This window comes from Oenanthe melanoleuca, linkage group LGE22 (genome assembly GCF_029582105.1).
Source record: "Oenanthe melanoleuca isolate GR-GAL-2019-014 linkage group LGE22, OMel1.0, whole genome shotgun sequence".
NCBI classification, from domain to species: Eukaryota; Metazoa; Chordata; class Aves; order Passeriformes; family Muscicapidae; genus Oenanthe; species Oenanthe melanoleuca.
In genome coordinates this window covers 919,221-931,510 of record NC_079363.1, presented here as the reverse complement: position 1 = coordinate 931,510, position 12,290 = coordinate 919,221, and the positions used below count along the sequence as shown (strand labels likewise).

The 12,290-nt window shown below is 70.7% G+C and overlaps 1 protein-coding gene across 1 annotated transcript; it reads right to left on the bottom strand.

Annotated features, from left to right (window-relative positions):
• Window positions 1–467: 467 nt before the first annotated feature.
• Window positions 468–10,680, bottom strand: MAP3K12 (mitogen-activated protein kinase kinase kinase 12). Its single transcript, XM_056515201.1, has 14 exons — window positions 10,603–10,680; window positions 8,707–9,043; window positions 8,066–8,249; window positions 6,809–7,000; window positions 5,779–5,937; window positions 4,894–5,052; window positions 3,993–4,101; window positions 3,210–3,319; window positions 2,956–3,072; window positions 2,620–2,757; window positions 1,787–2,225; window positions 1,515–1,585; window positions 1,157–1,409; window positions 468–639 (listed from the first exon to the last, which is right to left on the bottom strand). Exons 2-14 carry the CDS (start codon window positions 9,032–9,034, stop codon window positions 547–549), a joined length of 2,352 nt encoding a protein of 783 aa, XP_056371176.1. The 5' UTR covers window positions 9,035–9,043; window positions 10,603–10,680; the 3' UTR covers window positions 468–546.
• Between the last annotated feature and the right edge of the window lie 1,610 nt (window positions 10,681–12,290).

Here is a 12,290-nt window from a genome sequence, read left to right as displayed (position 1 = left end):
CCCTGGCTGCTCCCAGTGCTCCCAGTTTGCTTCTGGAGAGGGAGGAACCATCCCAGCTGGTGTTGGGGATCCTTCCAGGGGCTGGAGAACCAACCCAGTGCTCCCAGTATGGCCCAGCTGGGTCCCACTGGAATGGGATGAGCCCATTCCCCCACGGGGGCAGGAGCTTTGGCCCCTCTGAGGAATTTTTGGGGGATCTTTCCCATTTCCCCCCAAACTGGTTTTCAATGGGAACCTGCTGTTGGTTCTGTTCCCTCTCTGCTCTCCCCGCTGGGACCCCCGGGGGTGACACGGCCCCCACACCCCCCCCCCCCCGTCCCTGGTGCTGCCCCCACCCCTCCCAGTGCCACCAGTAAGGAAGGGGAGGCTCGGCCCCTCAGCTCCTCCCCACTATCAGTGTCAGTTTGGGGTGTTTGTGGGACCCCCACACACAAAGGAGGCCCAGAGCCCCCCAAGAGCAGCAGCAGTAGAGAGCAATAGATATTTATATAAATATTTGGGGCTGTACAAGTGGGGGAGTGCAGGGGGGAGTGGGGGGCGCACAGGTCACAGGCCCGGGGGGGCTGTGGGCCGGGGGGGCCCCTCGCCGCTGCCTGAGTGATCCAGCTCTGCACTGTCACAGTCCGAGTCCTCGGAGACCTGGGGACACGGGGGGGACACGAATGTCGGGGGGGGGACACGCCCGGCCACCCTGGGGATGGGGGTGGGGGCCATGGGACCCCCTTTCTCTCTGCCGACCACCCCAAAACCATGAGGGCCGTTCCTGGAGGGCTCAGGGGAATCTCCTCCCCTCTGCCAACCCCACCCGGGGGGCTCAGAGACCCCCACCCACCCACCCCATGAGGACCAGTCTGGGGGGGCTCAGAGACCCCCTTCCCTTTGCCAACCCCATCTGGGGGACTCAGAGACCCCCCCAAACCCGTGCGGACCATTCGTGGGGCCTCCTCCCAATCTGGGGGGCTCAGAGACGCCCACCCACCCCATGAGGACCAGTCTGGGGGATCCATTCCCTTTGCCAACCCCACCCGGGGGGCTCAGAGACCCCCCCCTCCCCGAAATCCATGGCGACCATTCCTGGGGGCCCCCATTCCCTCCCCGCCCATCTGGGGGGCTCAGAGGACCCTCCCTCACCGCCGTGGCCCCCCCTGGGGATCACCTTGGTGGGGCTGAGCCCCCCGTGCCGGCGGCCGGGCCCCTCGGGGGGGGCCGCGTCCAGCGGGATCTCGGAGCCCTGGGACAGCAGATCCTCGGAGCGGTCATCGGGGCGCTCGTCCGTGTTGGTGCTGCCCACGTCGGGGGTCGCGCTGTGCGACGGCTCGCTCGTGTGACCCTCGTCGCCGTCGCCGTCCGAGAAGTTCTCCGAGCTGAAGGTGGACAGCGACTGGCGCTTGCTCATCCCCGGGGGCCACCTGGCGAGGGGCGAGGGGGGCCCGGCGTGAGGTGGTTTGGGGAGGGGGGGTCCGGACACCCCCGGACCCTCCCGGTGTCCCCGGGCCCGCGGGGGGCGCACCCACCTCTGCCGCAGCGGCAGCTCCACCTCGCTGTCCACTTCGCCCTCCTCCTCCTCCGACGAGACCCCCCGTTTCTGGGGCACACGGTGGGGGGGTGTTGGGGTCCTCCTGGTGCCCCTCGGGAACCACCCTCGGTCCCGCCCCGCGGGGGAGACGCGGCTCCTGACGCCCCCTCCCCAAGCCCCTCCCCGGGCGGAATCCATCCCCCCTCCCCCCGGGGGCTCCCCCCGTGTCCCCCCGCCGCCCCCAGAGGGTCCGTGGGTCTGGGGTCTCACCTGCCCGCGGGTGACGGCCGCCCGGTACAGCAGAGCCGCGGGGGTCAGGTGCTGCCCGGCGCCCCCTTTGCCCCCCCGGCCGGCGCCGCTCTCCCGCTCGGGCTCCCCGGGAGTGGGGGGCTGCGGCGGGGGGGACCCTTGGGTGCCCGTCGCCCCCTCGGGTCCCACATCAGGTACCGCGGCCGGGGGGGCCCCCGCGGCCTCCAGGGTGCCCCCGAGGATGTCGGGGCTGGCGGCGGTGGCCGGGGGTCCCCGGGGGGTTCCGGCCTCGGGCCCCGGCTCCCCGCAGCCCCCCCGGGGTCCCGCCTTGCGGTGGCGCCCCTTGGCCCGGCGGCTGCGCCCGGGGGACGGGGGGCCCTTGGGACACCCCGGCAGCGCCACCTGCGCCATGGCCGCGTCCAGCTTGGGCAGCAGCACCTCCGGCTTCAGGATGTCGGGGCTGCGCAGGGGAGCGACGCGGGAAGGGCTGTGGATGGCGATCCCGGCACCGGGGGGGCCCCTGGGGTATCCAAAGAACCCCCCGCCCTCCAAGGGACACCGGCGTCCGCAGCCCCAGAACTCCCCCAAGCACCCCAAACCCCCACTCTGCGGACCCCAAACATTTCCCCCTTCAAGAATCCATACACCCCCAGTCCCTTCAACGACCCCAAACCCAGAACCCCAAATTTCTGCACACCCAGAGCATCTCCCCCGTCCCTGAAGAGCCCCGACACCCCCACCCCGCCCCCTAAACGACCCCCCAACCGCGTCCCCTCAACCCAAACCCCAGCTCCCCCGTTTCCCCCCATGTCCCCCCACCCCACGGTGCCCCCCAGGCCCCCAGCCCCGCTCACCGCTTGCCGTGGGGCGAGAGCTTCTGGGGCACGTTGCGCTTCTTGATGAGGGTCTCGACGGCGTTGCCGTGCAGGAGCCCCCGCGGCACCCGCGGCTTGAAGAGCCCGGGGTAGCGCTTCTCCAGCGCCTGCTCCCGCCTGCCACGGGCCACGCGTGGGCACCCGCGCCCCCCGCCCGCGGCAAGCGGGGCCTGGGGAGCGCCCGGGGCCGGGGGAGCGGCCACGGGTGGACAAAGGACTGGCCACGGCCGGGAGTGACCGTGGGATGGCACAGGGCGTGCTGGGGGTGCTGTTTGGGGGTTCATTCGGGGGTTTTTTGGGGGGCTGCCCACCCACCTGAGCAGCTCCTTCTCCTTGAGCTCCAGCTGCAGCATGAGCGCGCTCAGCTCCATGTAGAGGTTGTTGGCTCGCTCCAGTTTCCGCTCGTAGTGCTCCCGGATGTCCAGCGCGTGCCTGGGGACACGCGTGGCGTCAGCGCGCGGGGCCGGGGGACACCGGCCGGGGGGCAGGGACAGGGATGTCCCTGTGCCCCACCGCCCCCAGCGCTCCCAGTGCTCCCAGTGCTCCCAGTGCTCCCAGCACGGCCCCACCGCAGCTCCTCGCGCCGGCGGTTGATCAGCTCCTCCTCCAGCCGGTGCAGACACGTCCCCTCCGACTTGATCTTCTCGAAGTGCAGCTTCACCTCCTCCCGCCACTCGGCCTGCGGCAGGACAGCGCTGTCACTGCGCCCTGTCCCCTGTCCCTGCCCCCTGTCCCTGTCCCCTGTCCCTGTCCCCTGTCCCCTGTCCCTGCCCCCTGTCCCTGTCCCCTGTCCCTGTCCCCTGTCCCTTGTCCCATGTCCCTGTCCCCTGTCCCCTGTCCCTGTCCCCTGTCCCTGTCCCCTGTCACTGCCCCTGCCACTGTCCCCTGTCCCTGCCCCCTGTCACTGTCCCCTGTCCCTGTCCCTGTCCCCTGTCACTGTCCCCTGTCACTGCCCATTGTCACTGTCCCCTGTCCCTGCCCCTGTCCCTGTCCCCTGTCCCTGCCCCCTGTCACTGCCCATTGTCACTGCCCATTATCACTGTCCCCTGTCCCTGTCCCCTGTCACTGTCCCCTGTCACTGTCCCCTGTCCCTGTCCCCTGTCCCTGCCCCTGTCACTGTCCATTGTCACTGCCCCCTGTCCCTGTCCCCTGTCACTGTCCCCTGTCCCTGCCCCCTGTCACTGCCCCCTGTCCCTGCCCGTTGTCTCTGTTCCCTGTCACTGCCCCCTGTCACTGTCCCCTGTCATTGTCCAGCTCCGGCCACCCCGGGCACTGTGGGCACTGCCCCCTGCAGTCACTGGGTGCTGGCCCCTGTGTTACTGGGGGCACTGGGGGCGCTGGGCTCGGGGTACCTGGGATTTGAAGTATGTCTCCTGGGGGGTGGACAGCACATCGGCCGAGGCGATGTCCAGGTGCAGCAGGATCTGGCGGAAGGACGGCCGGTTCCGGGGCTTGCTGTTCCTGGGGGGAGGACACGGCCCTGAGGGGGCTGGGGGGTCCTGGAGGGGCTGGGAGGGGTCTGGGGGGTTCTGGGGCAGGCTGGGAGGGCTGGGGGTCCAGCAGGTTTTGGGGAGCAGTGGCAGAGAAGGGTGCACAGGACACACGGGGGGCACCAGGGGACCCCCCTGCCCTGCCCTGAGTCCCTCGTGCTGCCCCACGGCCCCATCTGTGGTGGGGTCCCCTGTGCCACAGGGCCCACAGAGCGTCCCCAGGGTGTCCCAGGCTGTCCCCAGGGTGTCTCAGGCTGTCCCCAGGCTGTCCTAGGCTGTCCCAGGCTGTCCCCAGGCTGTCCCCAGGGTGTCCCAGGCTGTCCCAGGCTGTCCCCAGGTATCCCCAGGCTGTCCCCAGGGTGTCCTCAGGCTGTCCCAGGCTGTCCCAGGCTGTCCCCAGGGTGTCCTCAGGCTGTCCCAGGCTGTCCCCAGGCTGCCCTCAGGCTGTCCCCAGGCTGTCCCAGGCTGTCCCAGGCTGTCTCCAGGGTGTCCCAGGCTGTCCCCAGGCTGTCCCCAGGCTGCCCTCAGGCTATCCCCAGGCTGTCCCAGGCTGTCTCCAGGGTGTCCCAGGCTGTCCAAGGCTGTCCCCAGGCTGTCCCCAGGCTGTGCCCAGGCTGTCCCAGGCTGTCCCCAGGCTGTCCCCAGGCTGTCCCCAGGCAGTTCCCAGGCTGTTCCCAGGCTGTCCCCAGGGTGTCCCAGGCTGTCCAAGGCTGTCCCCAGGCTGTTCCCAGGCTGTCCCCAGGCTGTCCCCGTGGCCACTCACCAGCACTGGCGCAGCAGCACCTTGAAGCCGTCGGGGCAGCTGGAGGGGACGGGCAGGTGGAGGCTGTTGCTGCCCACGCCCCAGATGATGGCAGAGGAGTCCACGTCCTTGTAGGGGATCTCGCCCGTCAGCAGCTCCCACAGCACCACCCCGAAGGACCTGAGGGCACCCACGGCCTGTCACCCACAGCCTCCTGCTGTCCCCTCACCGCCACCCGCTCTGCTGTCCCCGTGTCCCCCGCTCCCCCGGCCCTGCAACGTCACTCCCAGTGTCCCCAGTATCCCCAGTGCCCTCCACGTCCTTGGCATCCCCACAATGTCTCCTGTCCCCACTGCCTGCCCCGCTGTGTCCCCAGTGCCACCACAGCTGTCCCCAGTGCCACCACAGCTGTCCCCAGTGCATCCACAGCTATCCCCAGTGCCACCACAGCTGTCCCCAATGCCACCACAGCTGTCCAGTGCATCCACAGCTATCCCCAGTGTCCCCACAGCTGTCCCCAGTGCATCCACAGCTATCCCCAGTGCCACCACAGCTGTCCCCAGTGTCCCCACAGATGTCCCCAGTGCCACACCTGTCCCCAGTGTCCCCACAGCTGTCCCCAGTGCCACCACAGCTGTCCCCAGTGTCCCCACAGATGTCCCCAGTGCCACACCTGTCCCCAGTGCCAGCACAGCTGTCCCCAGTGCCCCCCACAGCTGTCCCCAGTGTCCCCAGAGCTGTCCCCAGTGTCCCCACAGCTGTCCCCAGTGCCACCACAGCTGTCCCCAGTGTCCCCACAGCTGTCCCCACAGCTGTCCCCAGTGCATCCACAGCTGTCCCCAGTGTCCCCATAGCTGTCCCCAGTGTCCCCAGAGCTGTCCCCAGTGTCCCCAGAGCTGTCCTCACCAGATGTCCACCTTCTCGGACACGGGCTCGTTGCGGATCACCTCGGGCGCCATCCAGGCCACGGTGCCGGCGAACGACATCTTGGTGCTCTTGTCGATGAGCTCCTTGGAGGTGCCGAAGTCCGAGATCTTCACCACGTCGTCGTAGGTGATGAGCATGCTGGGGACACACGCTCAGTGCCACGCCAGGGACACGCCAGGGACACGCCAAGGACACGCCAAGGACACGCCAGGGACATGCCAAGGACACGACAGTGACACGCCAGGGACACACCAGTGCCACGCCAAGGACATGCCAAGGATATGCCAAGGACACACCAAGGACACGCCAGTGACACACCAATGACACGGGCACAGCAGCGCCGCAGGCATGCAACTGCTGTGAGCACCATCGGGACAGGGACAGGGACAGGGACAGGGACAGGGACAGGGACAGGGACAGGACAGTGGACAGCACGGACACTGCGTGGGACAGCAGCAACATGGGGCAATGCCAACATGGCCATGGCACCAACATGGGACACCAGTATGGCCATGGCACTGCCATGGGACACCAGTATGGCCATGGCACTGCCATGGGACACCACCATGGATGTGGCACTGCCATGGGACACCAGTATGGCCATGGCACTGCCATGGGACACCACCATGGACGTGGCACTGCCATGGGACACCAGTATGGCCATGGCACTGCCATGGGACACCAGTATGGCCATGGCACTGCCAAGGGACACCACCATGGACGTGGCACTGCCATGGGACACCAGTATGGCCATGGCACTGCCATGGGACACCGCCATGGACATGGGACACCATGGCACGAGTGTGCTCCTGTGGGGGGGACCACCACGAGCACAGCTTGGCCACCACCACGACCACGGCACTGCCACTGTCACAAAGCCACCAGGAGCGGCAGCGCCACGGTGACACAGCTCAGGGACACCGGCAGGGACACCCCGGCCCGGCCCGGCACGGCACCCGCCCCACGGTGTCCCCACGCCCGGGGGGCCCCGAGCCCCGTCCCCGCTCACTTGGGCGACTTGAGGTCGCGGTGGATGATCTTGTGCAGGTGCAGGTAGTTCATGCCGCCGGCGATGCCCATGGACCAGTCCACCAGCAGGGACGGCGTGACCTTGCGGCCGGCGCGCAGCACCTCGTAGAGCTGGCCCTGGGCGCAGAACTCCATGATGATGCAGTAACAGGGGGCCTGGGTGCACACGCCCCTGCGGGCACAGCGCCACCTCAGCGCCCGCCGGGGCCACCGGGGCCACCGGGGCCACCGGGGCCACCGCTCCGGCCAGCACACCCAGGGCGTCCCGCCCGCCTCGGGCCGTGCCATGCCGGGGTCCCCACGCCCGCGGCGTGCCCGTGACCTCCGTGGCTGTGCCCAGGCTGTGCCCATGCCGTGTCCATTCCGTGTCCGTCCTGCGTCCGTGCCATGTGCATTCCATGTCCATGCTGCGTCCATGCCATGTGCATTCCATGTGCGTGCTGTGCCCATCCAGTGCCCATCCAGTGTCCATCCAGCGTCCATGCCGTCTCCATGCCATGCCAATGCTGTGTCCATGCTGTGCTCATGCCATTTCCATGCTGTGTCCATTCCATGCACATTCCATGTCCATGCCATGTCCATCCCCATGCTGTGTCCGTGTTCCAGCATGCTCCATGCACCACGCCATGCCCATGCCCCATTCCTGCAGTGTCCCTGTGCCCATGCTGTCCCCATGTCCGTGCTGTCCCCATGTCCATGGTGTCCCCATTCCTGCAGTGTCCCCGTGCCCATGCTGTCCCTGTGCCCATGGTGTCCCCATTCCTGCAGTGTCCCCATGTCCGTGCTGTCCCCATGTCCGTGGTGTCCCCATTCCTGCAGTGTCCCCGCGCCCATGCTGTCCCCATGTCCGTGGTGTCCCCATTCCTGCAGTGTCCCCGTGCCCATGCTGTCCCCATGTCCGTGCTGTCCCCATGTCCGTGGTGTCCCCATTCCTGCAGTGTCCCCATGTCCGTGCTGTCCCCATGTCCGTGGTGTCCCCATTCCTGCAGTGTCCCCGCGCCCATGCTGTCCCCATGTCCGTGGTGTCCCCATTCCTGCAGTGTCCCCGTGCCCATGCTGTTCCCATGTCCGTGCTGTCCCCATGTCCGTGGTGTCCCCATTCCTGCAGTGTCCCCGTGCCCATGCTGTCCCCGTGCCCATGCTGTCCCCACGTCCGTGGTGTCCCCATTCCTGCAGTGTCCCCGTGCTGTCCCCAACCCCGCGGTGTCCCCGTCGGTGCCAGCAGCCCCCCACTCACTTGAAGGTGATGATGTTGGGGTGCTTGAGCTTGCGCAGGTGTTTGATGTCGGTCTCCTTCAGGTCCCGCACCTTCTTCACGGCCACCTCCTCGCCGTGGAAGCGGCCCAGGAACACGGCGCCCTGCGCGCCGCTGCCCACCCACTGCAGGTCCAGGATCTCCTCGAACGGCACCTCCCAGGGGTCTGCGGGCAGGGCGGGCATGGCACTGCCCAGAGGGACCCCCGGGCACCCCCAGAATCCACCCAGTGGGACCCCGGGCATCACACCCGCCCGGCGGGACCCCCGGGGCACCCCCGGGCATGGCACCCACCCAGCGGGACCCCCAGGGCACCCCCGGGAACGGCACCAGCACCCCCAGGGCGCCCCCAGCACCCCCATCCCCAAGATGCACCCACACCCCCACACCCCTCCCCTGCCTTCTTCACCCCCTCTTTTACCCCCCACCCCTTCTTTTGCACTTCACCCCCCTCTTTTCTCCTCACGCCCTCCTTTGTCCCTCTCACCCGCCCGTTTACCCCCTTGGACCCTGCTCTGAACCCCCTTTACCCCCCTTCACCCCGATCTCCACCCCCTGTCCCGGTGGCGGTCCCGGTCGCGGTCCCGGTCGCGGTCCCGGTCCCGGTGGCGGTCCCCGCTCACCCTCGGGCGGGTGCTTGTGCTCCGCCGCGTACGCTTTCCCGATCATGGTCCACACGGGCTTCAGGCACCCGAAGAGCCCCTCCAGGAACCCGCCCCCGGCCTGGCAGCGCAGGTGGGCGGCGTCGGCGGCCAGCGGCCCCGCGGCCTCGGGGCCGAGCTCGGCGGGCCGGGGTCCCCCCCGGCGGGGCCAGGCCTCGGGGGGGGCGCTGGGGGCGGGCAGCACATCGCGCAGGACGCACTGGGTGGGGGTCAGCTCCTGCTCGGGGGTCCCGTCCGACGGCAGCGCCAGCGACGGCGACGGGGTGCGGGTCTCGTGCAGGCAGGCCATGGCCGGAGCCTGCGGGGCGAGCGGTCAGCGGGGCGGGCGAGTGGTCAGCGGGACGGGCGAGTGGTCAGCGGGGCGGGCGAGTGGTCAGCGGGGCGGGCGAGTGGTCAGCGGGGCGGGCGAGCGGTCAGCGGGGCGGGCGAGCGGGCAGGGGAACGGGCGAGTGGTCAGTGGGACGGGCGAGCGGGCAGCGGGGCGGGCGAGTGGTCAGCGGGGCGGGCGAGTGGTCAGCGGGGCGGGCGAGTGGTCAGCGGGACGGGCGAGTGGTCAGTGGGACGGGCGAGCGGTCAGTGGGGCGGGCGAGTGGTCAGCGGGACGGGCGAACGGGCAGCGCAGCCCTCGGCACCCGGAATTGGGGGCGAGCCCCCTCCCACACGTGTGACCCCCCCAGGACCCCAGGGCTCCCCGGACTGTGGCCCCTGCACAGAGGTGCGAGCCCCCGGGACCCACGGGAGCCCCAAACTGGCCCGTGACCCCCAGACTCGCCCGTGACCCCCAAACTGGCCCGTGACCCCCAAACTGGCCCGTGACCCCCAGACTCGCCCGTGACCCCCAGACTCGCCCGTGACCCCCCCTCACGCTCGCCCCCCGCTCCCCCCGCTCGCCCCCAAAGCGCCACGGCCGGGTCACCCCCGGGGGAAACTGAGGCACGAGGGGTCCCCGGGGCGGGGGACAGTTGCCATGGCAACAGCGCGGCCGCGATGATGTCATCACTGACATTGTGGGGGGGGGGGGTTGAGTCACGGGGGTGGCGGGGGAGGGGCTGAACGTCACCCCGAGGGACCCGCGGGGGAGGGGGACACGACCCCGCCCCTCCAGGTGTCGCGTGTGTCCCCCCGTGGTGACATCACGTCACTCGGTGACGTCATCGCGGCTGGGGATGGAGCCTCCCCCCCCCCCCCATCGCTCCCCCGGGGAAACTGAGGCAGGAGCGGGGGAGCCGCGCCCGGGGGGGCTCGGGACAAAGCGGGGACGGGGTCGTGTGCGCGACACGCGACAGCGCCGGGCCCGTGTCGCGACAGCGCAGCGTGGGAGGAGGGGAGCGGGAGCGGAACAGCGCCTCCGCCGGCGCGTCATGTCGGGACACGGCGCCCTGTCGCGACATGCGGAGGGTGCGGGGGACGCTGCGTGACGGGGGCAGGGGGCGCGGGGGCAGGGGGGACACACGGACACGCGCCCGAACACGCGGACACGCGCAGTGACGCACGGACACGCGCGGGGACGCGCGCACACGAGCGTGTAAGAGGTCACGAGCGCGCGCGCGGCTGCGGGGGTGCGGGGGGGGGACAAGGGGGGGTCCGCGCGCGTGCACGCGCGTGTGCGGGAGCCCGCGCGCGTCCCCTCCCCCCCTCTCAGCCCCCCCCTCCCCCCCCCTCCCCAATCACACCCGCGGGGGGAGGGGAGGGCGCGGCCCCCCCGGCCCGGGGGCACCGGGGGATGGAGGGGGCCGTGACCCCCCCCCGGTACCGGCCCCGGTACCGGCCCCGCTGCCCCCCCCCCATCCCGGAGCATCCCCGGTGCTGCCCCCGCCCCCCCATCCCCGCGCATCCCCCCCGAGCCGGTGCCGGTACCTGCGGGGGCTCCGGGCCCCGAGCCCGGGAATGCGGGTGATGCCGGGGGGTCCCTGGGGGGTCCCGGTGCCGGGGGGGTCCCGGCGGTGCCGGTGCTGGTGGGGCTGGGCCCGGCGGGCGGGGCCGGTACCGGGGCCGGGGCCGCGGTCGGGGCGAGCGGCGAGAACGGCCCCGCCCGACGGGAACGGCCCCGCCCCGGCCCCGCCCCGCGCACCGGAGAGACCGGCACGGGCACCGGGAGCCCCCCCGGCAGCGCTGCGGGACCCGGTACCGCACCGGGACCCCGATACCGCAGCGGGAACCCCGATACTGCACCAGGAACCCCGATACTGCACCGGGACCCAGATACTGCACCGGGACCCAGATACCGCACCGGGACCCGGTACCGCAGCGGGACCCCGGTACCGCACCGGGAACCCCGATACTGCACCGGGACCCAGATACTGCACCGGGAACCCGGTACCGCAGCGGGAACCCCGATACTGCACCGGGACCCAGATACCGCACCGGGACCCAGATACCGCACCGGGAACCCGGTACCGCAGCGGGACCCAGATACTGCACCGGGACCCAGATACCGCACCGGGAACCCGGTACCGCAGCGGGAACCCGGTACCGCAGCGGGAACCCCCGCACTGGGAACCCCGGGACCGCACCGGGACCGCGGTACCGCACCGGGACCCCGGTACCGCACCGGGAACCCCGATACTGCACCGGGACCCAGATACCGCACCGGGACCCGGTACCGCAGCGGGAACCCGGTACCGCAGCGGGACCCCGGTACCGCACCGGGAACCCCCGCACTGGGAACCCCCGCACTGGGAACCCCGGTACCGAACCGGGACCCCGGTACCGCAGCGGGACCCCCCGCATCGGAGAGACCGGGACCGGGACCCAGATACCGCAGCGAGACCCCTCCCCCGGCACCGGGGACCCGCCTGACAGCGCACCGGGACCCCGAAACGGCACCGGGACCCAAATACCGCATCAGGACCCGTCCCCCGGCACCGGCAGGGTCCGGCACCAGGAACCCCCGCACCGGAGGGACCGGCACTGGCACGGGGACCCCCCGATACCGCACCGGGACCACCCCCGGTACCGGGGAGACCTGCACTGTCACCGGGACCCCCCGATACCGCACCGGGACCTCTCCCGGACCGGCCCCGGCGCTGCCCCAGGACCCCGCCGGTACCGGGGCCGGGACCGCCCGGCCCGAGCGGCACACGGGGCACCGGAGCGATCCCAGCGCTCCCAGTACGGGGGTCCCAGCGATCCCAGTGCTCCCAGTAGGGGTGTCCCTTTCACCCCAGTGATCCCAGGGCTCCCAGTATGAGTGTCCTTTAGATCCCAGTTCTCCCAGTATGGGTGACCTTTCGATCCCAGTACTCCCAGTGCCCCCAATACGGGTCTCCCTCACATCCCAGCGCTCCCAGTCTTATCCCAGCGCTCCCAGTACGGGTGTCCCTCGGTCCCCAGCGCTCCCACTCTGACCAGTGCCACCTCTGCCCCATTGTCCCCATTGTCCCCTCACCCCCTCGGGGGGAAACTGAGGCACGACCCCCATCCTCCAGCACCACGTGACCCCGCTTCCCGCCCCCTCCGCGCTCCCGCCCTCCCCTCGGCGCGGGGGGTTGTGGGAAGCGTAGTCCGCCGGGGCGCGCTGACTGCGGCTGCGCGCGCTGCGGGCC